The 25,710-nt window shown below is 40.0% G+C and overlaps 1 protein-coding gene across 2 annotated transcripts in view; it reads left to right on the forward strand.

Moving 5' to 3' along the window:
* The window catches only part of dock10 (dedicator of cytokinesis 10), a 116,443-nt gene that overhangs the window by 15,938 nt on the left and 74,795 nt on the right, over positions 1–25,710 (forward strand). Inside the window, exon 1 of one of the 2 annotated variants that reach the window (XM_053487127.1) lies at positions 23,298–24,026. The exons of the other annotated variant lie outside the window; for it this stretch is intronic. Coding sequence (XP_053343102.1) covers positions 23,865–24,026 — 162 coding nt within the window. The 5' untranslated portion in view covers positions 23,298–23,864. Of the gene's footprint in view, positions 1–23,297; positions 24,027–25,710 lie in introns of those variants that run through there. 2 annotated transcript variants of the gene reach the window in all.

The raw sequence follows: 25,710 nt of genomic DNA on the forward strand, positions 1-25,710 counted from the left end.
TTATAACTATTTTAAATGTTAGTGGTAGGTATATATAAAAAAGTATTCTGCATGTTAAATTTTTTTTCTATCCTGACATATTCTGTACCAGTGTAGGAATTGAGCAATAAAAGGACAACTTTCCCTACATCTGTCAATCTTCAGTAGGTAGCGTGGTGTCTTAGTGGTTAGCATTGTTGCCGCTAACCACTCCATGTGGTGTAGTCTGATTGGCAGTATGTATGATTGGGTGAATGGATCATACAGAGTATATCATAAATGTCTTTATTAAAATATGTTGCTATTTTATATATTATATATATAATTTCTACTGTACATTAGAAGTCTATTTAACTTTTTTGAAAGAAGTTTCCAGCTTTTGAAATATTAAAAAGTAAGTAAATATTAGTGGTAAAAAAAATGAACTCATGCATAAACATGTACACACACACACACACACATTTTATATTTAAACTCAACACATTCAGCAGATGGCCTTATCCAGAGCGACTTACACCAGTGGTTTATAACTTCATCAGAACGATCCTCATGCTATTTTATTATCTCTTTCTCTCTCTCTCTCTCTCTCTCTCCATCACTTATCCACGATCCCATTTTGTTATGCTCGGGCTTGTGATGATGTCACTTGTGTTAGTACACTCGCAACAAGAGAATATTGTGACAGTAGTTTCTGTGTGTGGTGTGTGTGTGTGTGGTGTGTGTGTGTGGTGTGTGTGTATGTATGAATGACTGAGGGATGAATTGCTCCAGTGTTTGAATGCTGTGTGATCTCAGAGCGGGTCTTGGATCCTCACGTTCTCTCATGCCTCTTCACTCCTCTCGCATATCTTGTGTGTGTGTGTGTGTGTGTGTGTGTCTGCAGAGGTTGGAATGATATGTATTGTATATTTTGTTTTATGTGGTTGTTTCTTCTGTCAGCGATTGTCTATTTCCTGTGTCCCGTTTCACAGAGCGGCTTCTGTATTGTGTGTGTGTGTGTGTGTGTGTGTGTATACGTCTGTGTCTCTGTGTATATCCTGGGGACTGCAAACTTGTAGACGCTAATCCCTGATACAGACTGGGGTGTGTGTGTGTGTGTGTGTGTGTGTGTGTGACACTTTGCTCAGCACGGCGTGTGCCAGATTTAGGGATTAACACACTGATTCTGACACACTGCAGGGTTAAAGCTTGCCTCTGATGATTATTAGAAAACGAGATGAGTACTCGAGAGAGGGAGGATAACACTCGGATGCACATTTACTAACAGAACTGAATGTTTGTTCTTATTGCACGTGACTTTGACCTCATATACAGACCACACACACACACACACACACACACACACACACACCTACACTTCACCATGAGTACTCTGCTTTGTCTTCATGTTTGCTTTCACAATAGCTAAAGTGGCTTCACTGGCTGAAGTGGTCTGTTGTACTCAGGGTTGCCTGTTCCATCAAAAGCAAGCTTTTACACTGATGAAGTGAAAAGCATCCCCTTAAACTCTGCTACTGTTTTTTTTTTTTTACTATTTCATTACTTTGATTTTTTTTTTTCTTCTTATTCGCCATAATATTCAGTAATGCGTTAATAATAAAATAAGACAGCTTCACGGTTAGCGCTGTCGCCTTGCAACTCCAGGGTGCAGGTTCGATTCCCACCGTGTACATAGAGTTTGTATGTTCTCCCCGTGCTCGGTGGGTTTCCTCCAGCTACTCCGGGTTTCCTCCCACAGTCTAAAGACAAGCAGATTAGGCTAATCATTGGCGTTCCCAAATTGCCCGGAGTGTGTGAGTGAGTGTGTGTATGTGAGTGTGCCATGCGATGTGTGTGCCCGTGACCCTGTACATGGGACAATGAGCAAGTGACTGTGAGTAATAAAATAGAACAAGTTGTATGAGGGAAAATAATGAACGATGGTGGGAGCACATGATGTAATTTTGTATCAATTTCCACTTACATTAAATGTTGTTGGAGGTCCATGTCAATGAATTCCTGTTATCATTTAGACGGCTTCCTGACCAGCTACTTTTGATCTTTTTATTGAAGTTAATAAAACAATAAAATGCAGCCCGAAAAAGTCCGAGATGTTCTCCATCATGAATTCTTGCATCTTTATATCTGACGTCTAACGTATTTTCCTTAACATACAAACAGATAAACAGTCATACACACTTACCTGCCCATTTCATTAGTAGTTTCGGATCAACAGTCCCCTACATACAAGCATTCGAGTTACATTGAATGACTAATAGGTCAGTTACCTGATTCTGATGCTTGGTTTAAACTTTTGCAGATGGTCTTGACCATGCCTACATGCCTACCGACATGATTGGCTGATTAGATATTTGCATTAACGAGCAGATGAACAGGTGTTGGCATTAAATGTATAGTATATATATATTTTTTGATATATATATATATATATATATATATATATATATATATATACAGTTTGTAGGGCGTCCATCATGAAATTCTCTAAATCAGCTGCTACTTTGGAAGAGTATTAGAAAAGAGCATGTTAATGTAAATCTGTGTTTCGAATTATAGCCGAGATTTTGAAAGTTGCTTTTCAAGAAAATTAATCACCCGACTGGGTTGTTACTGTAGTTTCCAGGGAAAACACACATGATGGAAGGTCGAGATTCATCACCCATGTTACTGTAATAACGTAACATAAGTTGAGTTGATTCATTGCGACACAAGCCGTCCTCCAGCAGACACTTTCATTTCCTCATGGTCGTGTTGAACTGTTCACGTTTACCAGCATTGCCCTTGTTTGGGTTTGTATCATATCCACGCACGTGACGTGTTTCTGTTTGGAAATGGTCCGGTTTGCAGCATAGAACATCTCTCACACACATACTTATCTCTTATCACGGTTAGGATAACCCTTTATGCCCTGGATGTGTATGTGTGTGTGTGTAGATCCGAGGAGTGTATTAATAGTCGTGCAGTCTCATAGCGCTCTTTAAACAAATTCCTGCGTTCTCTAAGGGCCTGCTGCATTCCTGAGTAGGAGGGCTCAAGACGCTGCTACTGCCATTCCTCCCCCTTGTGCAGCCGCTGTGCTGAATTTGTGATCAACAGACCTTAGAAAACACACACACACTAATACATATTTTAACATACCCCCACACACCAAACATGCTGATGTGTACCCCCGACTGGTTGAGTTAGAATGTGATTAAAAAAAACTCCATGCTGAATGAATTGGGTCGAATTGTGATGCTCCTTTTGGCCTCGAATGAATTTTAATGTTCTTCCTGTCTGTCTTTCGCCACTTTGCTCTCTTGGTGTCGGCTGTTCCAAGGTTAAACTGATAGTTCAGGGGAAATGTCTCACACCTGCAGTTTTGATGTCAAGGTCAAAGCAGAGTCTGATGACACACAGCGCTGTGTGATGAAAAGCAGGCCGGGGTGCGGAGAGACAGGCAGTATATATGTGTGTGCATGTGTGTGTGAAGATAGAGCTATGCCTACACACGGGTAAACGGCTACAACATTCACGCGGGTTGATAGTGGAATAGCTGTATGGACACACACTGATATGGTTGCTACTGTATTTTGTGTGTGTGTCTGGGTCAGTGCTTGTTTGTATGTTTAATAATAATACGAAGTGCAACATACAGTCGATTTGCCATAATATATTTGTCTGTATCTTAAGGACTCCCTACAGTTAATATATTAAATATTGGGGAAAAAATCATATCCAATAAACAGAAAAAAGACATCTTATACGTTCCAGAGGCGAGTTCATAAGGTAAAGGCTCGTATTGCAAAACGCATTTTCCCCTAAAAAATAATGTAAATGCAAATAATCTGTTCCAGACACCCAAAAATATTACCATTACTACTATATTACTATTAATATTACTTTTATTCCTAAAACAAATTTGATCTGTGCCACATTAATCTGATTTGACTCACTTTAGGCTGGTATTTCATGATTTTTTTTTGTTGCTATAGACGCCTACATTTATATCTGTGGTTTGAAGTACAGCTGAAACTGTAGCATATGAAGTTTCATTAATTAAGCAAGCGCAAATCTGTTAATTACGCTTATTATGAATTAATTAATGAGCAATCCTGACATACTCATCTTTATTTCTGGTTTATAACCACCCCAGAGCTAATGCAGACACAGCCCCGGACAATATTAAAAGAGTACTGGACAGATTTGAAACTATATCTCCTGACTCTCTCAAATTCATCCTGGGAGACTTCATTGAAAGGTTTTCACCAATATTTTACAGCACATGCACGACCCGCTTTGGAAAAACCCTGGACAAATGCTATGGCTCAGTACCTAGAGTAACGCATACAGAACCCCTATCGGCTCTGCTGACCATCACTTCATAGTGCTTGCACCAGCATACACTCCAGCAGTAAGGAGGGCAGAGAAGGTGGTGGCAGGTATCAAACAGTGGACTAGTGACAGCATTATTATTAGATTACAGGGATGCTTTGGAGCCATTGGAACAGCCTCATATTCACATCTTCTATTATAAATAAGCATGTAGTCATGGTCTTGTCATACATTTTCTTCTGTGTGGACCCTATCATCCTGACCAAAACTGTCACAATCTTCCCCAACGATAAACCTCCTAAGGAAATCCCAAACCATGAAAAGAGATCGTAGGTGGAAAAGAAGGAGGTTAACAGGGAGGTGAGGTGTGTCATTAAAACTGCCAAGTTGAAATATAAGAACAAAATCGAACAATCCTTTGCTGAATGTACAGTAACCTCTGCTTAGCCCGGCAGGGCCTCAAGAATATGGCAACCATGAATACTGCTCCCTCCACCAGCAGAACCATCCAGGTTGCAGGTTATAATCCAGCAACATTACTTAATGACCTTGACTCCTTCTATTCCAGATTTGAGACAGATAACAGCACTCAGTTCAAAGAAATTATTTCTTCACTCAAACCAAGCCACTCTGCTGTACCCTTTAACATAGAGGACGTGGTGAGAGCCCTCAGACTCTGAGGTACTGTGCTGAGCAGCACAGCGACAGCTCCTGTTTGCAAAAGAACATGGAAAAGATGGTGGTGACGTTTTCCAAAAAACAGCGGGAATTGGCTGCAGCAGTCACCACAACCATCCAAGGAAGATCACTGGAAATCGTCGAGAAGTACCAGTATCTGGGCATAATCTTCAACCAGCTGCTGAGATTCGCCTCCAACACAGAGGAGATCCTCGGGAAATGCCAACAGCGGCAGTATCTTCTGAGGAAGCTAAACTTTTTTGGAGTCAGCAAGGCCATCCTGCAAACATTCTTCGCCTTCTTTGAAAGTGTACTCACCCTCTCTTTCATTTGTTGGTTTCATTCCATTTGCGTGGCTCCCATCAGGACGACGGCTATGATGCCCCAGCTGCAGGATTTAGGAGAACAACCTTTGTTCCCAGGGCTGTTCAACTCAATCCCTTCAACTCATTAACCACCATTCTCCACACTATAATCCACATTATAACCCTCTTTCACCACCGAATCACTGTTGTTAGTCTTTTGGCTGCTCCCATTGAGGGGTCACCACAGTAGTGATACCTCATGCTTCTAAGGTTCTAGGTTGTTGGGGATCTGACAAACCCGGGTTTGAGCCCTGCCATCGAGGGGATGCCACACCCCATAAAACCAAGCCACTGAATGCAGTGCCGGTCCAAAACCCCACTCCTTCAAAAAGGCTTTTCCTCTTCTACTTTGTTTTGGTTATTATGCAGTACCGTTTTTTTTTTTTTTTTCACAGTTTATACAATTTATATTTATTTACAGATATTTTATACAGATGTTTACTTTTACAGATTTTATACAGATGTTTATTCAAGCTTTTTGCACTAACGGACGAATTCCATTTGCCATCATTCCAACAGTTGTTTTTTATTTGTTATTTTATTTGGTATTTGCACTGATAGCTTTTTTTTATTAACTACTCTGCCTGCCTTAATATGCCCCAAGCGGATAAAAAAAAGTTTTTTTTTTAATTCAATTAAATTAAATTGAATTGAATACTACACAGGTCATGTTTATTATTAATCAAATCACACGTATGGAGCAGCACTAACTGCTAAATTCAGTGTAAAGTGAACATTAAAGGCACCCTTGCATCACACCGATCAACCTCGGATCTCCACCATGGAGCCGAGACGCTGACCTTAGAGGAGCAGCACATGACCTGGACATGAGTGCTTTGGTGTACTAAAAAACAGGGCTACTAAGTGGGAGTGCCGTCTACCTGCACCCTATTACTGGATTTCATACATACACATTTGCAGAATTAAAACACTCCAGAATGCCCCAAGAGCTTCTATAATAAGCAACACTTACTCGGGTTGGCCGGTCAAATATAAAAGATACTGTGTATCTTGTGCTGAGTGTGTGTGTGTGTGTGTGTGTGTGTTTGGATGGTACTCCCTGCAAACCTTAGACACAAGAATTAGTTGCCTTAAGCAATCAATCGGTGAGATATAACCTGCATTGGTATGTTAATTTGTACAGTCTGTATGTGTGTGAGTATGTGTGTGTGTGTGTGTGTGTGTTGCAATGATGCCGTGTGTGCTGCTCTCTCATAAATCCTTGTTACAAACAAACAGATTACAGATTATAAACATTTCCAGCGTCTCAACCAACCATCCTCACTCCCCGCCAGTAGAGACAACGGCGGCCGCAGCGCTAATCAGTGGCACCTGGGAAACGAATTTTAAAAGAATGCTAAGCAAAGCGCGGACGCTAACGACACCACGAGCCAAAAAGGAATGTTGCGTTGCCTACTCATGGAAAAGGTTTGCGTATGGCTCGAGGGTTAGCGTGTGCATGCGTGCGCTCGACTGTTGTCTGAGGATCTTTTGGCAGCCGGCGCTCTGTGCTGGCGAGCACTTAGCATGGATCTGTTAAAAGAATAAAAGCTGAAAGGGAAGGAGAGGGGGGTCAGATGATGGGAGGCCAGAAGGAAAAAATATAAGGAGAAAGAAACGGGAGAAAATAATGTATCCCGAGGAAGCCATAAGGAAAAGTCTTCAGTTGCAGCTCTGTCAAGCCTTTAGGGCTCTCTCAATCCTAGAAAGCGTTCTCTAGAGGTTGTGGGAACGTTCAGCTGTAACATCCAGCTTCACTAAGAGCTTCTGGATAGATTTGACGACCTGGATTTTGTACTAGGGAGGTTGATGGAGGATGGAAGATGGATTGGTTGGAATTGCTGGATTTGATCAGTTGGACTGGTGCTTGGAGATTCTGGATTGAGGCTGTGTTGGGTTACACTGTGGTTTTCTCTGCACCCAAATGTCAATGCTTCTAGGCTGGATTGTGAGAAGCACAAAGTAGTGCTGCGTGCCAGGTTGGCGATGTATCTGTGTGAGGAATTGTCCTGTGCTACTCCCGGATGAGACACGCACTCTGGCAAATTTTTGTAGTTGTTATTATGTGTATAATGCAAATTGTTAACATTCGACTTAACCTTTGGAATGAGATGGTGTTCAATAGTTCAGTAGTTGCCCTTCTTACCTTCTGTATGAGCTTAGATGGACATTAGAATTTTTGGGGCATGAGGTGGGTTACACCCAGACCAGAGCGCCAATACATTGCAGGGCACTTTGGGAACACCAATTAACCTTATCTGCAAGTCTTTGGGAGAAAACCCACCAAGCATGAAGAGAACATGCAAACTCCATGCACCTAAACCCGAGGGGGGAATCGAACCCTCGCCCCTGGGGGTGCAAGGCGACAGGGCTAACCATTTCACCAGAAACAGTTTTAAGTATTTATACACCTTAGCTGTATTTAAAATAAATGGCATAATGATGATGGGTTGTAAGTGCACTGTCCCTGCTCTTACCATGACATGTTTGTGTTTTCACTTCCTAGTCCTGTCTTCACCACTGTTTTGTCGCTGGTTGGTTTTCCCATTGTGTTCATCTGTTTTTAGTTTAGCCTTTAATTAGTCTTTCTATTAATAGCCTTCTGTGTTTGTACGTCTTGGCAAAGTCTTGTCCAGTTAATGTGCTTTAAACGAGCCAGTTTTTTCCATGGTTTGTTACTTTTGTTGTTATTACAGATAAATCTTTTCTAACTTTTCCTGCCTGTATTTTGCCCTCTGCTCTAGACTACAGAGAGGATTTTTGAATTATTTAAAAAAGAATATAAATAAAGAAGCTGCTTACTTTACATACTTTACTACTGGGTAATTGGGTTATGGGTAACCTTACAGTATGTGCCTTAACCATTCTGGACAGACAGTTGTTGGGCTGTAAAAAAATTAAAGTAATGGACATAACCAAACATAAAATGGGATTACAAATACCACTAAACACGCCCATTATTAATTATCAATTACGCCCATATTTAAAAAAAATAAGGCTTGAACCCGGACCTCAGATCCAAAAATCCAAAACCTAGAGCCTTAGTCACTTCCACTTTTGGAGGTTACTTTTACCGTGTACTTGTAAAAATAGATGTAGATGTAATAGAATGTAGAACTTCTATCTAGAAGCTTTTTATTGTGAAACTTGCCTTTCAACACATTTGTGATGTTTCCTCGGTCATCTTATTATCCACGTTCAACTACCATTATCAGACACACCCGAGTAACCACACTGCGGTTATTGAAAGCCATTAGGGTAAAACTTGGTCATATGATTAATTTGCATTTAAAAATAGTAATGATTTAAAATTTCTAGATTAACACAATAATATTGATATCCCTAGTATACTGTGTATATATATTACATAGATTACAGTACAGTTTGTTAGCCAGCTGGGGATACTGTAACTCCCCTGGGGTAAATATCATTTCGAGGACTTAGTGAGGGCAGGTTGGCATCACTAAAGAGTCAGAATTTGATCATTAAACCACAAATCTTAACCTTGAACCACCACTGCATTTATTCATCTGTCTAAGCAGGTTCAAGGTCAGATATTAAATGTTGCATCCATGACAATATTCGAGGGGCATTGCAAGGAAGAAACCTTAGAGAATCAAAAGAAGAAAAAAATACTGCAATATAATGGCAGGATGACCTCAGTGGTCTAAGGGTCTACAGATCTCATTTCACCATCTCCCCTGAAGGCGTGGGCTTGAATCCCATCAGTGACATTTGTTATGGTGGTGGCACAAATGGTTAAGACTCTGGGTTATTGATTGGCAGGTCACAGATTCAAACCCCAGCGCTGCCAAGCTACCACTGTTAAGTCTTTGAGTAATGCCTTTAACCCTTTCTGTATCATGGCTGACCCTGCGCTCTGACCCCAGTTTCTGAACTGGGACATTAAAAAAAAGTTGACTGTGCTATAATGTATAGTACATGTAACAAATAATAGGATCTGTTCTATTTTATGCTATTCTATAATCTCAACAAAAAATACAAGCATCATTCGAATGATAACTGGCATTGTGTGTTGCGGTCAGATGGCTAAGCTCTCATGGGCTTGGCAGGCCAAGGGAGGAAAATTGGCCGTGGTATCTGGAATTAAGGGGTGGCATACCCTCAGCCATGTCGATCACAGCAACACTAAACAATCGTACAGTGTAGGTGTCATGTACATAAAAGAAAGAAACACAGTGTGCTCTTGTGTTAGAAAAGCACAGTTTTTTTGTTTTCAGTTAATTTGGGCCTTTCGTCATCACACGAATGCCATTTATGGGCGTTTTTTGGCTTGTAAGAGCATGCATCGTATCTCCTGTGTCTGACGTCAGAGTCTGATGTACTCGATGATAACTTTTTCAGGCTTCTGACAAAGTGTTACGGTTAGGGTCATATCACCACCTGCTGGTTTGGTGTTTTTAAGTGGACAATGTAAAAAAAATTTTAAGAACAAAGAATTTTTTTAATACCTGTGTATCTGTGGACTAGAACATAGAGGAGATCTAATGTAGCTTGCAGGTGGCTGGGAATTTGCCTAAATTAAATTAGGAGGAAAAAAAGGGATAATAATAATAATAATAATAATAATAATAATTACCTAAAATATATATTTTTTCATTGTTACATTCTTTTTTTTTCCAGAATAAAATTAGGGAGAAAACAAGGGATTATTATTATTATTATTATTATTATTATTATTAATAATAATAATAATAATAATAACCAAAAATTGTTTTTTATTGTAATTTTTTTTTAATAAATGCAGTGTATTTTCTAGATAATTTAAGGTTGATGCATTGACCTTTTTCTGTGTTTATTATTATTATTATTGGTATTATTATTATTATTATTATTATTATTATTATTATTATTGGTATTATTATTATTATTATTAATAATAATAATAATAATAATAATGCAGATTTGTGTTTTATACTACAGTAGGTGAATTATTTGACTGACATGTTTAGTAGTTACTGGGCTGGGAAGTATAGAAATCGCTCCGGAATAAGAATTCACTTTCCAAGTTCTCCCTCAACTGCCGAACTTACATAACACACGTTCACTTTCTTTCTCGTTCTGCATTTAATTTTCTTTATTCCCTATTCCACTTTCCCTCTTGATGTTCTGCTTTCATGTTTTCTTAGTCGGTTCCGTGAATCTCTCTTTCTCTCTCTGTTTCTCTGTGTCTCTCTTTCTCCTTTTCTCCTTCTCTGTCCCCACTGGGTTCACTCTTTTATAGCAACAATGGCCACGTGCCCAATTGCAGCCGTCAGCTTGATTTTCGGTCTGGATCTAATTACCCAATTCTGAGAGTCAAAGAAGGACACAAAAACTCTGCTGGGTAACAAACCTGCCTCTTTTCAACTGTCTCCATCCTTTCGCTTGGAGCCCATTGGTTGTATGAAGCAGTTAACTGATTCTACCACATTTCGGATGTAACTGACACCAAGAAGTTGCCTGTTTACATGGGATTGCTTTAACACCAGAACTTTGAGCTATAAAACCAATTCCGATCTTGTTAGCAAGGCGAATGGCGGAGAGATCGCATGTCGTTTAAGTAACCCGCGTAAATCACTGGTTGGATTTTTTTGGTCACATAAACTCGAGCAGTGGCTGAGTTGTGGTTCTTGTAGAGTATCACACAGCTAATAGATCTCAGTGAGCTATTCCGTTCCCATTGGCTGTGTTTTTTTGTTACTGTACACGAGCCAGGTAATTAATGGAGACTGTATATTAGATTGAGGGAAAATTCAGTCCATAAAGGATGAAAGGGGAGCAAGCCGTGTAACTGTGGAGAAAGAGAAGGGAAAAGGAGACCAGACGAGGGATTTTTGAAAGACAAAGAAAGAGTGTTTTTATCTTCTACTGGTGGGAACCTTATGACTGTACGCAAAGGTCAGGTATGACATGGTGTGACTAAAGTCACAGTCTGAGTGAGAAAAAGTGAGTCGTAATCGGTGTAAAATCCGAACACCATGTGACTCTGGGGTCAAAGAAAAACGCTTGTATGCACGTGGGACGATGGGTGAATGCTGTTTGTGTGAACCCCCGACGTGAAAGTCCGTGTTGTATGTTAAAGTGGAAATTTCAATTCCTTGCTCAACTTTTGTTTCTTTTTTTTTTTTCACCTCCCCGTTCTTCATTTGCATTCATTTCAAAGCTCCTGTCTTGCGTAAAGGACGAGAAGTGCTCCTCGGTTCACTGATCTGGAGAAAAGAAGGAAGCTCTTGACATCCTCCATTTTGTATGTGAAACCCCCCCAGGACTTTTAATTCCTCACTAAAGACACTTTAATAACTTCCTTCCATAAACAAACTCTTGCTGAGCCAGCCTGATCGAGACTGTAGGCATCTAAAGGTCACACTGCCATCTACAGGCAGCAATCGGAGCTCGGTTCACGTCATTCACATACACACACACGTACGTAGTGTACCCTACTTTACAGTCCCGCACACACACCGAGGATACAGCACATGTTCGACAACTTTGTTTAATACTTTTTTCAATAAATTTATCCCATCTCGTAATAGAATCTCACATGCACCTACTGTAGTGTCACTAATCTCAGCTGACTTTTAAGCCGTTAGTGCTGATGCTTGTTGTATGGATCGGTCATCACTAGATGGCACAGGAGGTATGAACTGGAGTTGCTCACCCCTGACACTGCTCTCTGTGCACACAGTGGTACTAACACATTATGATGATTTAACACTAGGTCTTTTTGGTTTGAGACTTGTGCAGATTTGTAGTAATTGAATTAGTTAATTAATAACTGATTGGTCAGAAGAACATCTTGACTCGGACAGTGGACAGTAGATCTACAGGCACTACAGGTCTAATACATTATTGTTTCCATAGCAACAGCTTTTCATAGAGATTTGTTTAATAAACAGTAAACAGTGTATAATTAAGCAATAACGGACCTAGGTTCATAGTCCGTCTGTAAATATTATACACACACATGCCACACACACACACACACACACACACGCCTCCAGCGTCTGGGTTCAATGCCCCCTTGGACGGTCTGTGTGCATGTTTTCCCAGTGTTTTTGTGGGTATGGGTACTCTGGGTACTCCGGGTACTCCGGTTTACTCTCACGGTCCATGACATGCAGATTAGGCTAATTGCCTTTCCCAAATTGCTTGTAGTATGTGAATGAGTGTGTGAATGTTGACTGGAGGTCCTACCACTGTCATAAAAATGGGAATAAATGCAACGGTCACCACTGGCCACTAGTGGGACTACAGAGGTTCCTAGATGGATCATCATGGATGGATGGATGGATGGATATACAGTACATATATATAAATACAATTATACATAAATAAACATACAATTATTATTGTTAAATTATAATACAATTACAAATACTATTACATCGTATAAAAATTCGAACCAGGATCCTGAGCTGTCTGCCAATGTGTGAATAGTTTACAGTGGACTCCTTTTAGGAGTATAGAGGAACTGCAACATATTACCATTTGTATATGCAAGAATATTCATTAATTCATTTATTCGTTCAACTTCTATCCTGCTTATCCTGTATACAGGGTCGCAGAGGCCTGTAGCCTACGTATATAGGGCATGAGGTGGGGGACACCCTGGACATGGTGCCATTTCATCGCAGGGCACACACATGTCCTCGGACTTTGAGAGGAAACCAGAGTTCCCTGAGGAACCCCACCAAACACGAAAAGAACCATGCACACAGACCCCGAGGCGGGAATTAAACCCCGACCCTAGAGGTGCAAGGCGACATTGCTAACCACTAAGCCATTGTGGCGTCATGCTCGCATATATAAATGAAAAATATCTAATAATACATTAAAAAAATATATCTTTTGGGGCCCCCCCCCCATCCCCAGTAACAAGCAAGAGTGCAGTTCTTCGGAATATTGGCACTGTTCACTTGCAAAATAACATCCTGCAATTTTATTTGACTTAGAACGTTTAAGAGAGAGAGAGAGAGAGAGAGAGAGAAGTAATAAAACTGTTTAACAGACATCGCACAAAATAAAATAAGCAGACAGCATATAATATAGTATAACATGCTGATTACTAGTGTTTGAAACATGCTATAAAAAGAATCAACACTGTAGGATGTGTTGTTATGGGATGTAATTAAATTTAGGGTGTTAACAGTAACTGTCTGCTCATGTCATGACACCTTGTCATTAAGGATTTTTCTTAAACGGTGCCTAATTTGTTACATATTTTAGTCTTATCATGTCTTTAATTATCTTAAAAAGCTCAGGATAATCCCTCTATCATTTATTCCTGAAGATCGCACATGCGTTCAGGATATACTTTTTTAAAACTGAAAATTGGGTACGATTTTTTTCTAACGTTTGTTCGCATCAACCTGACACCTTTAAGAAGATTTGTTTAAAGTACTTTTTCTGTCTTTCTGTTTCTCAGAAACAATTTGGTTAGGTGTGTGATATCCTGTTGGTTGAGGTTTTTGCGCTCAAAGATACACACCGCATTAACCTACTCTCCTGCTAAAAGCTTGTACCTAGTATTTTTACTGATGTCTGTGTGTGTGAGTGTGTGCGTCTGAGTGTTTGCGTGTGTATGTGTCTTTACTGTATATGCGTGTTCATGCCAGGCTACAGTCCTGCGGCTTTATTCTGGCATACAGTATGTGATGCTTGATCGTAGTAAGTGATGATCATTTAAAGCTGGCGGACAAAACTGTACAGTAAGTGTGTATTCGACGGCAGAATAACCCTTCATGAAAGTGATGGAAGAGTGAGGAGTGCTTAGGTCAAACACTCTTAGAATGACAGATTCTAGTTCTAAGAGTCAAAATTACATTTATTTCTCTATATAATCCGCTGCTACACTAATGCACTTATTTCAGCGTTTTACTAGTGCTTGGAAACCATCAAGGCAGAAAGTTTTCCTAGTATGCTAGAGCCATGATCGGACTTCCCGCTTCCTGTCTGAAACACTGGCCTCCCAGGAAGTCCTTTAATGGCCCAGGAAATGTGGAAATGGATGTACTGGGGATGTGACAGTTAATTCCAGGCAAGTCCCTGTAATGTACCAGCGGTGCTCGTGTGTGAAACCATTGCAGTGGGCTCAAAGCCACCTCAGCCGGGATCTTTATTCATGATCTTTACACCATTCTCATCATTAAAAATCCCATCACCATATTATGCTTGAAATCAGTTTTCCGCCTTCATGCATGAGAAATTTTACATCACAAGTCCCGGTTTGACTTGAACGGCACAAATGATTATCTGAGTATTATTCTCTCTGGCTGCTGTGTAGTATTTTTAATTTTTTTTTTTTTTGGACATAAAATGCAATCATAACTGTTTTGTTTAATATAAATGTTTTGTCTTAAGAAGTCTGTATGATGACTGGTTATAAAAATAGGAATAAATGCTCACCATTGGCCTTCACGGTCTCTAGTTGCTCTACAGAGGTATTCTACTGTACATGCATGTTTTATAAAAAAAAAAAAAAAAGAAAAGTGTGTGCATTTTTTTGTTTCCTTGCCAAGAAAACACCCTGGACGTCATCTTGGACTGCCTGGTGTGCTACAGTATGGTCCATGAGGTCACGAAGAGTCGGAAACAACTGAGCGACTAAAGATGTATGCTCGAAATGCAGAAAATGAATAATGTGCCATTCATCGATATATCTTTGGAGCAACTTAGCCCTTTTCAATGATTTCTACTTTCAGTTGCAGCTTCATACTGTGCAGCATGACGTGTAGCTTCTGGGCCTGCTCGCCTAATCAAAACCATTTGCGCGAAATGCAATCGATCAGCGCAGTCATCTGGAACGAAGAATTTATCATAATTTTCAAGCCTTTACTTTCTTTTTGTATTCCAGTCTGCGTGTCTCTCCTGGATCCGCCTGCCCTCAGCTTGCCCTCGGTGATCCATCAATTTCACAGACCAGGTGGTGAATAGGGCTCAGAGTTTTGACTGACAGCACTTGGTAGCCATCTCCATAGCAACAGCCCAGTGTTTCCTGCTTTGTCTAAGCTCAGGTTTATCAAACCTATCCAGCACAACTCACTGTAAAACCGCTAAAGGACATTTGAGTGTACACGCACATACCGGAATGCAGAGAGAGCGAAAACTGTGACAGTAAGCAGACATGAGTGAGAAGACGAGAATGGATCTAGCTCATCTTCTTCCTCTCCAGCTACGCTTGGCGTCCTTTCCGTTAGCATATGCCGATTTAGCGTGATGCTACAGAGGGGGGATGGGGTTCTTCAAGAGGCTCACAGCTGCGAAATGTTAACTAAATCCACGTCACACACAGGTCTGGCTCAGCTGAGCTATGTCTGAGGTAATCTTTTGTCTCTGGTGCTGGGTTAATGATAGAATCGTTCTTATACAAACCTCGGGATTGAAAGATGAGCCTGATATATTCGAGAAGTTGCACGGAACAGTCTCCATGCTTTGATGGATTCTGGTTAATAGCGACATAATTACATTCACCCTAATATAGAGGTGCACGTACTGTTTTCAGGAAGGAGTGTGTTTCATGGTGTTGGCTATTCAGGCTTTTGGTATGCATACACACGCATACTACATACTGTATATAACACAAAGTATACAAGTGCATGTTGATCTTTGACCTTGGAGTACATGTTGTTGTTAGACTTCCGGCTGCTCCAATCCACACACAACTTTGCGCAGGTTTTACACCGGATGTCCTTCCTGACGCAACCGTCCCATTTTATCCGGGCTTGGTCCTGGCACCGCACCGCAGTGGCTGGCGTTTGGGTGGGAACTGAACTCGGGCCTTTCACATGGTAGGCGAGAAACCTACTGTACCACTGAGCCACCAGTCCCCTGTGTATACAATTGTGTCATCATAAATTTTGTTTACCCCAGTTTCTTTTATATAGCACTTCTAATAATACACATTGTCACATAGCAGCTTTACATACATCTAGATATACTGTAGATTTAAATCCATAACAAGCGAGCCAGAGGTTAAGAATGGTGAGAAAAAAGCCCATAAGACAACATCAGGAAGAAACCTTGAGAGAACCCAGACTCAAACGAGACAGCATTTACTTCTAGATGACATGAGGCTCTTGTAATGATTTATAGAGCTGTATACCAAGTCAGACAGTGTTAAGTGTGTTTAAATAATGGGCAGATTATCCTGTTTTTTGGAGGGGAAGTCGTATGCACATACACAACTCGAGTGTATCACAAGCGTAGAATCTAAAAGTGGAAGAAGTAGCAAGATGAATCAGGAAGGTCTTCAGGGGAAAAAGAGGATTTGAGTCTATGAAAAAGCTTGTATGGTCAAAAAGGAAGTCACTTTATGTTGGATCGGGGCCAGCTCAGTGGTTAAGGCATTGGACTACGGTTCGGAAGATCCTAGGTTCAAACCCCACAACCACCAAGTTGCCACTGTTGGGCCCTTGATCAAGGCCCTTAACCCTCAACTGCTTAGATGTGTAATAAGATTTTAAAAAGAAATGTAAGTCGCTCTGGATAAGAGCGTCTGCCAAATGCCTAAATGTAAATGTTTTGTGTTTAAGCTTTGGAATGTAAGATATGTCCTGTAAGTGCTTGGTTATCTCTTGTTTACTCTTGTAATATGTCACTGTGGGTTAGTTTACTTACAACTGGTTTTATTGTATTTTGCCCAAACCCCAGCCACTGGATGTAGTACCGGTCCCAAGTCCAGATGAAATTGGAGGGTTGTGTCAGGAAGGGCCTGTGCCAAGTCGGTGTGCAGATCAGATAGTATGCTGTCGCGACCCTTCCATGGGAGTAGCCGAAAAAAGCCAACATCATTATATCATGACTAAATAATGAACACATGTTAGACTGTATTCTTGTACCAACATTGTTTAAGGACACGCACTTCCATAATACAGCTGTCCTGTCAGTCCAGTTGGGAATGACTTGACATTATATAGAAAATACATACATACTGTACAAGACATATTTTTTTCATAATCTATTCGAGGGGAATAAAGCCTATTCCAGGGAATGTATGACTCACACAGCATACTCACACACACAGTCATACTGTACACAATTTGTGAATGAACATCAGCGCTTGTCTTTGGACTGTTGGAGGAAACCGGAGTATGTAGTGGAAACCCACAGAGCATGGCGAGAACATGCAGATTTTCTCCTGTTATACTGAACTTCCAGTATCTCACACAGTCTCACACAGTACAGTATAATGCAGATTAATCCCTGCTATCCGTTTCACCCAAATGAGGATGGGTTGCCTGTTCAGTCCGGTTCCTCTCTAGGTTTCTTCCTATTACCATCTCAGGGAGTTTTTTCTTGCCATTGTCGCCATCATCCTCGGCTTGCTCATCAGGGACAGTCTTATCATTTTGATTTATACATGTTCACATCTCATACAAACTTAAATAATTCTTTTGATTGTGTAAAGTTGCTTTGCGACAATGTCAATTGTTAAAAGAGCTATACAAATAAAATTGAATTAAATTAAATTGAACATCCCAGTCTTAGAAGTGTGAGCCAAGAGTGGTAACCACTATGCCACACTGCCATTACGGTATAAAAGTTATATATATAACGTATACGTATAAGCATATATACATATATGATATAAGTGGTGTTCACGTCAAACCTTGGAAACCGGACTTCTCTTGAATGGAAGCGTAAAACTGATTGACTTTAACCATTTTCCAGAAAATTTCAATAACAGTACTGTGATAAAACTTAAATTATTAAAACGCAGTGCAGACATTTTAAAGAAGGCTGTATATCCGTGCACGACGATCCTGAACTAGGTGGCTTGGAACCCACTGCATTCGTTCTGGTAAAAACATTCAGAGCCCTGAGAACTTGGCACCAGCTTGCATGTGGAAACTGTATGGATGACTTGCACTTTACTGGAACACAGCTGTAAGTTATTGCCACATCACCTGGACATTGCTCCAAGCTATTTCCACATGTTTTGAGATGAAGGAGTTCCTGGGAGGCCAGCGTATCAGACGTGAAGTAGGCAGTCTGATCATGGTTCTGGTGTACTGAGAAAATGTTTTACCTTGATGCTATCCAAGCACCACCAAGGTACCAAAAGAATATAGGAGTTGTAGAGAATCATAATGCAAAAATGGATTAGAGGTGCAGAGGGCAAAGAAGGCAAAGAAGGCAGGAGGTGTACACAAAACCGTGTGTAAGGATGTGAGCAGAATAATATGAATTAGATGACTCAGAAGTACTCTGGTGATGGAGACCTCTAGTGGTGTGGATTATTAGAAGACAGGTGAAGTAACAAAAAAATGTAAATATAAAAATATGGGGGGCAAAATGTGATTATGATGATTAGAACCGTATTGTGAAAAGACTTTAATTGAGGGTCAGATCGAGTGATTCCAGATATTTGGAAGCTATGTCACCATTTTTCGCGAGACTTAAACCAGAGCAGCCTGTAAAAATATCAGGCGTTTAGAGACGTATGAAAGTATTGAACCTGATAAAAAGCTTTTAAAGCCAGTAACATGATTCTGGATGAAATAAGAGATGAGCGAGGCAGGAATGCAGCGATGTTAAAAACGACAGGATTTTCTTATAATTTGTGGAGAAGCTCTTATTGCGGCAATTGCAACCAGCTTTAGTCTGGGTATATTTCCAGGTAATCCGGTGCATGGTGCATTTCAGCGATTATGCATTGGCTGGGTGTTAATAGAACTGGCCACTTGACCACAACCTTCAAAATACTGAAATTCCGCTCTCCAGAGGATCCTTTCAGTGTGTCCTCTTAACTTCAGCACAGCTTGAAAGCAAAACTCCAGACTGAAACTTATTAAGCATGTTTATATTGAAATATTTCGGATGTGTTTAGCCTTGCTGGTAGTAGTTTGTTGGTTGGCGCTGTATTTTTGCTATTCCGTGGAACAGAAGTTAGCGGTTATGTCACAGTGGAAGAACATCTAGAACATTTAAAATCAATGTTACCATTTTACCAGCAATGCTTTACAACATTTTTTTTTTTAAAAGCATAGTGGAGAATAAATATCCAGAATAAAGGACGAAAGCACTGCTGCATCACTGTCTTTAGGAAGAGAGTTAATATCCATTACCACCACTTTAATTAAATTGAAACTGAAAAGTCTATATAATTTAATCAGCAATATTGTTATTATTTATAGTATTTCAATTTGCAATTATTTTAAATGCAGCAAATGGCAGGAAATCAAAGTGATATAAAATATTGTAGTGTTATTATATCATAGAAGTAAACTATAGCATCATACACATCATGTAAATATATATAGTATATGTATTGTATATATAGGGGTGTTCAAGTCACTGGTTTTTTTTTTACAGATATGAGAGTAAAATTTCTCTCTATTTCTCTTTGACTTATCACAGCATTTTACTAGTGCTTGGATACCATCAAAGTTTTCTTATCACATCAGAGCCATAATCGTCGCCTCTCATGAACTCCTTAAATGGCCCAAACATTAGGAAATGACTTGGAGCAAGGTCAGGAAAGTTCCTTTAACGTCCAAATGCTGGTTGTGAATGATTGTATATACAGTTCCCACAGACAGATGCGTCTTTTTCACAAGTTGGTGATTTTCAAGGATCAGGCATTGCACTTGCTGAATGGACTCAGCGCCACCTCTGGCAGAATGTACAATACGGCTTTCTTTTAAAACGTTTGCACCGTTCAAATGTTAAAAGTCTTATCACCGTTCTGTACTTAAAGTTTTTTCAAAATTTTAACCGGTTTTATACCTTAATTCATAATGAATTTCATTACAACTCCTTGTTTGATTTGAATTGCCATATGTATTAGCATATTAACAAATAAATTAATAATTAAATGGGGCACAGTGGGTGGTGGTTAGAACTAGTGCACATCAGCCTTGTGTCTCCAGGTGCTTGGTGGGTTTCCTCCAGGTACTTTAGCTTCCTCCCACACTTCAAAGACCTGCACAGTGTATGCTTACTTGAGCCCTTCAATGGTTTGGCACCCATAGATAAGCAGTATAGAGGATAAGTGATTATTTCAATAATAAATAATAAAACTACCAAAAGGCTTCAGAATTGTACGCATTTAGTCACTTTCAGTTTCAGCTTTAACATTAATCCTTCACACATTGGATTGTACTAGAAAACTAATAAAGTTTAAGAACTTACACTTCAGTTTCCTCACGGGGTTTTGTTTTTTTGTTCTTTGGCTAAAACTAAGAATGTTAACTTTTGAGCTTCAAAGTCATGATTAGCAAGTGTCTGTATCTTTTGGAATCAGTGTAGAACCAGCGTTCATGGAAAGAGCGGTTATGTTTCATCTTCTTCTCAAACCACACACTTGCGGACAGTCATGCAGGTAGAACAGAAATAATGGATTAGACTAATAGTTTCTTTAGCAATTGGGGTCTGCTATATGTTTTAATAAATCTAATTAAATTGGACCAGATCCAGACATCACCATGCAGTTCATGACATCTTCTATAATACTGTATTATAAACTTGGAACGGGATTCTAACATTATCCAGCAAAGTCTGTGCCACTGGATATCATCATATGTCAGCTGCATATACAATGACTCTTATTGATGGAAAATGTGTAAAGGATTTATATTTGTAGTTTAGTTTGCTTCTTTCAGCATTCAGAACAAACTGTAATTAGCGAGAATCCCTCATAAAATTGTGAAGTAGACACATGAATGTATCAATCTATGAAAACTTGGTCCATGATGGGTCTATGAAAACTTAAGCAAGCATCAGGGAGAGTGTGCGATGGTTGAAGTTTTTTGCTGAGCTATTGCATCTCCACTGTAAGATGCAGTCCATTCTGTAAGGAGCGAGTTTGGGGCAAGTTTGTGGCCATGTTTAAAATGGTGAATTCTTTGACATGATGTGCCTCTTTTTCCGAGTCAGAGGTGTAAAGGGACTCATTAACTTGAAAATGTTGCAGAATCTTCATACTGTAACTCGAAAATTGTCCATATTGGCCAAGGTTGAATTCCTACCATGGTGCTCAGAAGGACCCAGTTAAACGTTTAGATTTTTAGGTTTTGTAGGGGTGTGTAAAAAATTGATGGGGACACAGCCACCCAGTTCTAAATTGGGAAAAAATTAAGCTTTTGGGATAACTGTTGGTCTGATTCCATAGAAAAGGAATAGCTCCCCATTCCCAGCGGTATATAAATTGATTTTTCAAGTGCTTTTTGGTATAAAATTCATAAATTTGTTATGGAGCAACGAGTTCACATTAAAAGTCACATGATTAAATATCAAAAGTGTAAAATCCAACTGATCTGTTCCTGGAAGACCCTCTGAGTTTAACAGAAAAAAAGAAGGCTCTAAAATGTCCAGGAGAAAAATATATCATTAGGCTATGGTTATTAAAAATATCATGTTGATCTCAAGTCAATTGATAGAAAAACGGAAAAACGATTATGGCACAAACATGACTCTGTCTATGAGGCTGTCCGCCAGATTTCAGTGACTGAGTAATGAGAGGATTAGTCTAAGAAGCAGCCAGAGGTCAGTTCAGTGTGAGGCTATAACTCTACAAAATGTGGTCCAGATCAAGGCAAGTGAATACTTATGCAATATACGCTATACGCTATATTACTAAAAATATACACCATATATTGTAAAGGTCTTAGAACTGTCCCTTGAGGTATACCATACCAGTTATTTGCTGCTTATTGTGTAGTTGTTTTGAAAGTCATCCACGATTACTATGAAACAAGTTGACATTATTACAACTTTTTAATTTTAGATGTTTTGAGAGAAGAATATATAATATGTATAAACAATTTGCATTAAAAACTAACTCGGGAAAATGTCACGTAAGGACTGGAGACAAGTTTAGAGTTGATCACACCATCTGTTCTCCTTAAGCCAGGGAAAAATAATTGTCCAGTTTTCAGTTTTCAGTCTTCAGTCTTTCTCTTTTTTCTTCTTTTAGAATAGGAATGTGGCTTTGCTAAATGGATCGTATTCCTTTTTATTTTTCTTCATCCTGTTTTGTGGTGCAATTGAAATTATCTTAACTTGTATCTTGTCAATATGTTTGTCATTTACAACTGACGTTTCTGTACAGTAACTAATAGTTTACAGATGCCTACAGTTTGGCAGACTGGATGACCTGTTTTTCATCAGAGTAGATCTAGAACATCTGAGATTTCTAAAGCATGCATGCACGGCTCTGACACAACAGATCCATGCTCTATTATCCGGTAAATTAACACATATTTTATTAATTAGTTTGCTTATAACTGTAAATGCTTGGTTTCTGCTTTTAGGCAAGGATATCCTGTAGGCAATTATAGTGTTGTTTTTCTGGTACACTTGATTGTGCAACCTTTTTTGCTTTTGCTTTTTTTTTTCATTGCCCTTCATCCCATTATAACTTCAGAGTTGCGGTCAGAGTTTAATGCTGATGCATGGACATTTATTGCATCAGTGGGATATCTATTTTTAGATGTGGTACAGAAATTTAAATTGAGATTGTAAAACATTTCAAGGACTTATTCCCATGTCTTTAGAGCACTCCAATTTAAGCCAGCTACAAAAAAAGAAACACAAAACGTCCTTGCCAGAATTTAGCGGTAAAAATGACATCGCTGCTCTGACAGATTAACATACAGATGTGTGCACTTCGGGTGACTGAGAATATTCTGGTTTCGCTCCTCATTTTTTCCAAGCGATATGAGACGTTCTCGAGCAGTTGCGAGCATTTGTAAAGTCCCTCAGACCGAGAGAGGGTGTCTCGGAGGAAGGAGAGGTAAGGAAAAGTGGTGTCTCTGGGACACCGAGTGTATGCTTGGTGTGTTTTGGCTATTTGATCCAGTCAGCTGATCGCAAGGGTGGTCTGTGATTGGAAGATCCAGTTGTGCACAGCTGCAGTGTAGGCAGATTTGCATGAGACAAGGCTGCCAGTGTCTCCTCCTTGACTCCACTCTGCCAGTGGCTGAGTGTGTGTGTGAGTAAGAGAGAGAGAGAGAGAGAGAGAGAGAGTGCATGTCTGTGGATGCAACAGCAGTGCTCCCAAGGCTCAAGCTCAGCCTCAAGAACCAGTGGAGAGAAGAGCTGCAAGAGCTGGAGTTTAAGACTTTTCCGGAGACCTGATGATTGATGTTTACTTGTTGCCGGAGTTTCCGTGTTAAAGGAACATGTTTTTTATTAACCAGAGCCAATCATAGATCGTCTTCATGCAGGACTGACATTGTGAAACTGCTACCTTGTCAAGCTGGAGTGTGAGCATGGTTTCCAATGAGATCCCGACTGCTGTTCTAACTTGTGGTGCATTCCCGGGGCTTGCTGTTTGTTACAATCCATCTTGAGAGCAATCTCCGTTGAGGTACCACCTGAGGGCTGGTCTATGTTTTGGCGCACTGTGAGATCTGCATTCTATTGGGGTGCATCTTGACAGGGACCTTTACTGGAAAAATATCCAGAGCTGGCCCTCTACAAGGTGTGTTCTTGGTTGGTTTGTCAGGACTTCCTGGTCACTATTGGGGTGCATCTTATAAAGCTCCAGGGACAGTTACAGGACCGGAGTTTAGGAGACCAGGTATGGGTTGCACGGCCAGTGTGGTACATCTCCAGGCTCTCCGGACGTTGATGAGAGGTAGCTGTGCTCGGACCTGCTCAAACGGACAGGAGCAGATATCCCTGGAAGTCCTACAATCATTGGAGAGCGAGTTGGACAGTCGGCCACGCACCATAATTTTCACGGTAATGAGGTTTTACTTGTTTGTTGTATGGTTTCCTGCTGGACATGCAGCCAATATATGCGCAAATTTTGCTGAACTTTTCATGGCAACATTTTAGGGTGTATTCAGTTTTGCCATATGCTTTCCTCCTGTACCGCTTGTTGTTGTTATTTTTTGCTTCTTGGACTCTACAGAGCTTGATACATGAACCCAGGATCTATATTAGCGCTGGTCATTTTAGGAAGATGATTTGAGGTTGTCGTGCACCAGAATTACCAGAGGAAAAAAGTGAAATGTCTAATATGGGGTTATGTGTTGGCTCTTATACTGTAGAGCGTATCTGGCTGGATCTTGTGTTAAAGATCTGTTGCAGAAGTATGGGCAGAGAGAGCGTAATGCATTATCCAGCAGTCAGAGCTGCATCCGGCACAGCTGACGGAGAGAGAGAGAGAGAGAGAGAGAAGGGGGAGAGAGAAATAATAAGGCATGGCCGGAGGGGATTAGACTATGGGAATGTGGGGTTCTGTGGGAAAATGCTGCATCTGTGTTTGTATGTTTTGTGAATGGGCTGCTCATCTGGGAGAGTGTGTGCATGTGTGTGTGTTGGGGTTGAATGGGTCATGCAATGTCTCCACATTGTAAGCTGGTTGATGCGTCATCAAAGACGCACACACACACACACTCACACAAAATAACAATATCATTTTTTTCAATTAGTAATTGATCTTTATGCAATTGATAAGATATTATTACCTGTATGTTAGTTTAAATAAACAGCCATGCTGTATAGTATGTTGTCTCTTTAAAGCAGCATTTGAGTTAGTTTAGAAATATCTGTTGACTTACTGACTGTAGTCAGCTGTGTGCAACCTGGCTAAACAAGAAAAGTAGGCTATGTTGATTAATCATGAGTGGAAAGTTGTGTGAAGGAAACTTGGACTTCTCACATGGTGTGAGTGAGGAGATGAAATAAATCTGTTGGTCAAATTCATATAATAGTTGAGGACGTCCAGGTATTAAAAAAGTAAACTGTCTCGCAAATTTCATGCCAACACATGGTGCGTCCTAATGTAGCTAACAAGTAAGTGAAGTCCATCCAGTCTTATGCAAATTCTTGTCCGAAAATAGCTCACACAGACTTACCGATGTGGTCTCGAACCGAGTGTGACTCACTGTAGTCTCTAAACAGAAACAAATCTGCAGGTAGACACTGGAACTTTACGGTGGCAGCCATCTTGGGCGAGCTGTTTGGTTTCCCAAATTGAGATCACTGGCTGTGAAACTCCTGACCTTTGTCAGTCTAAACCTCAACAACATACAACATCCTGTAAGAAGGGGTTAGAGATTTTAGGTTGCGTGTACATATTTTAACTATAGCACTGAAGTGGTTAGCGGGAAAAATAAACACACATTTTTATTTTGTATGTTTTTGGATAGAATTCTTTTCTACCCCCTCTTCCCCTCCCCTTTACATTTATGGGTCCTCGTACCTCATTAATCTTTCTTCACTCACCCATAGGATGTGTTTTATTACATAAAAGAGTGTTGCTGGAAGGCTTCAATCCACATCCTCATATCTCCCGTAATCATATTTGCAGCTACTCCAGATAATACACTTCGGTAGCACTTAAATGCTAGTGTTTCAGTAGCGTTTCAGTAATGTTTCATAATGCATGTTGGCATTTAGATATTAATAAACCATACAT

The sequence above is a fragment of the Clarias gariepinus genome, chromosome 25 (assembly GCF_024256425.1).
Source record: "Clarias gariepinus isolate MV-2021 ecotype Netherlands chromosome 25, CGAR_prim_01v2, whole genome shotgun sequence".
Classification (NCBI taxonomy): domain Eukaryota; kingdom Metazoa; phylum Chordata; class Actinopteri; order Siluriformes; family Clariidae; genus Clarias; species Clarias gariepinus.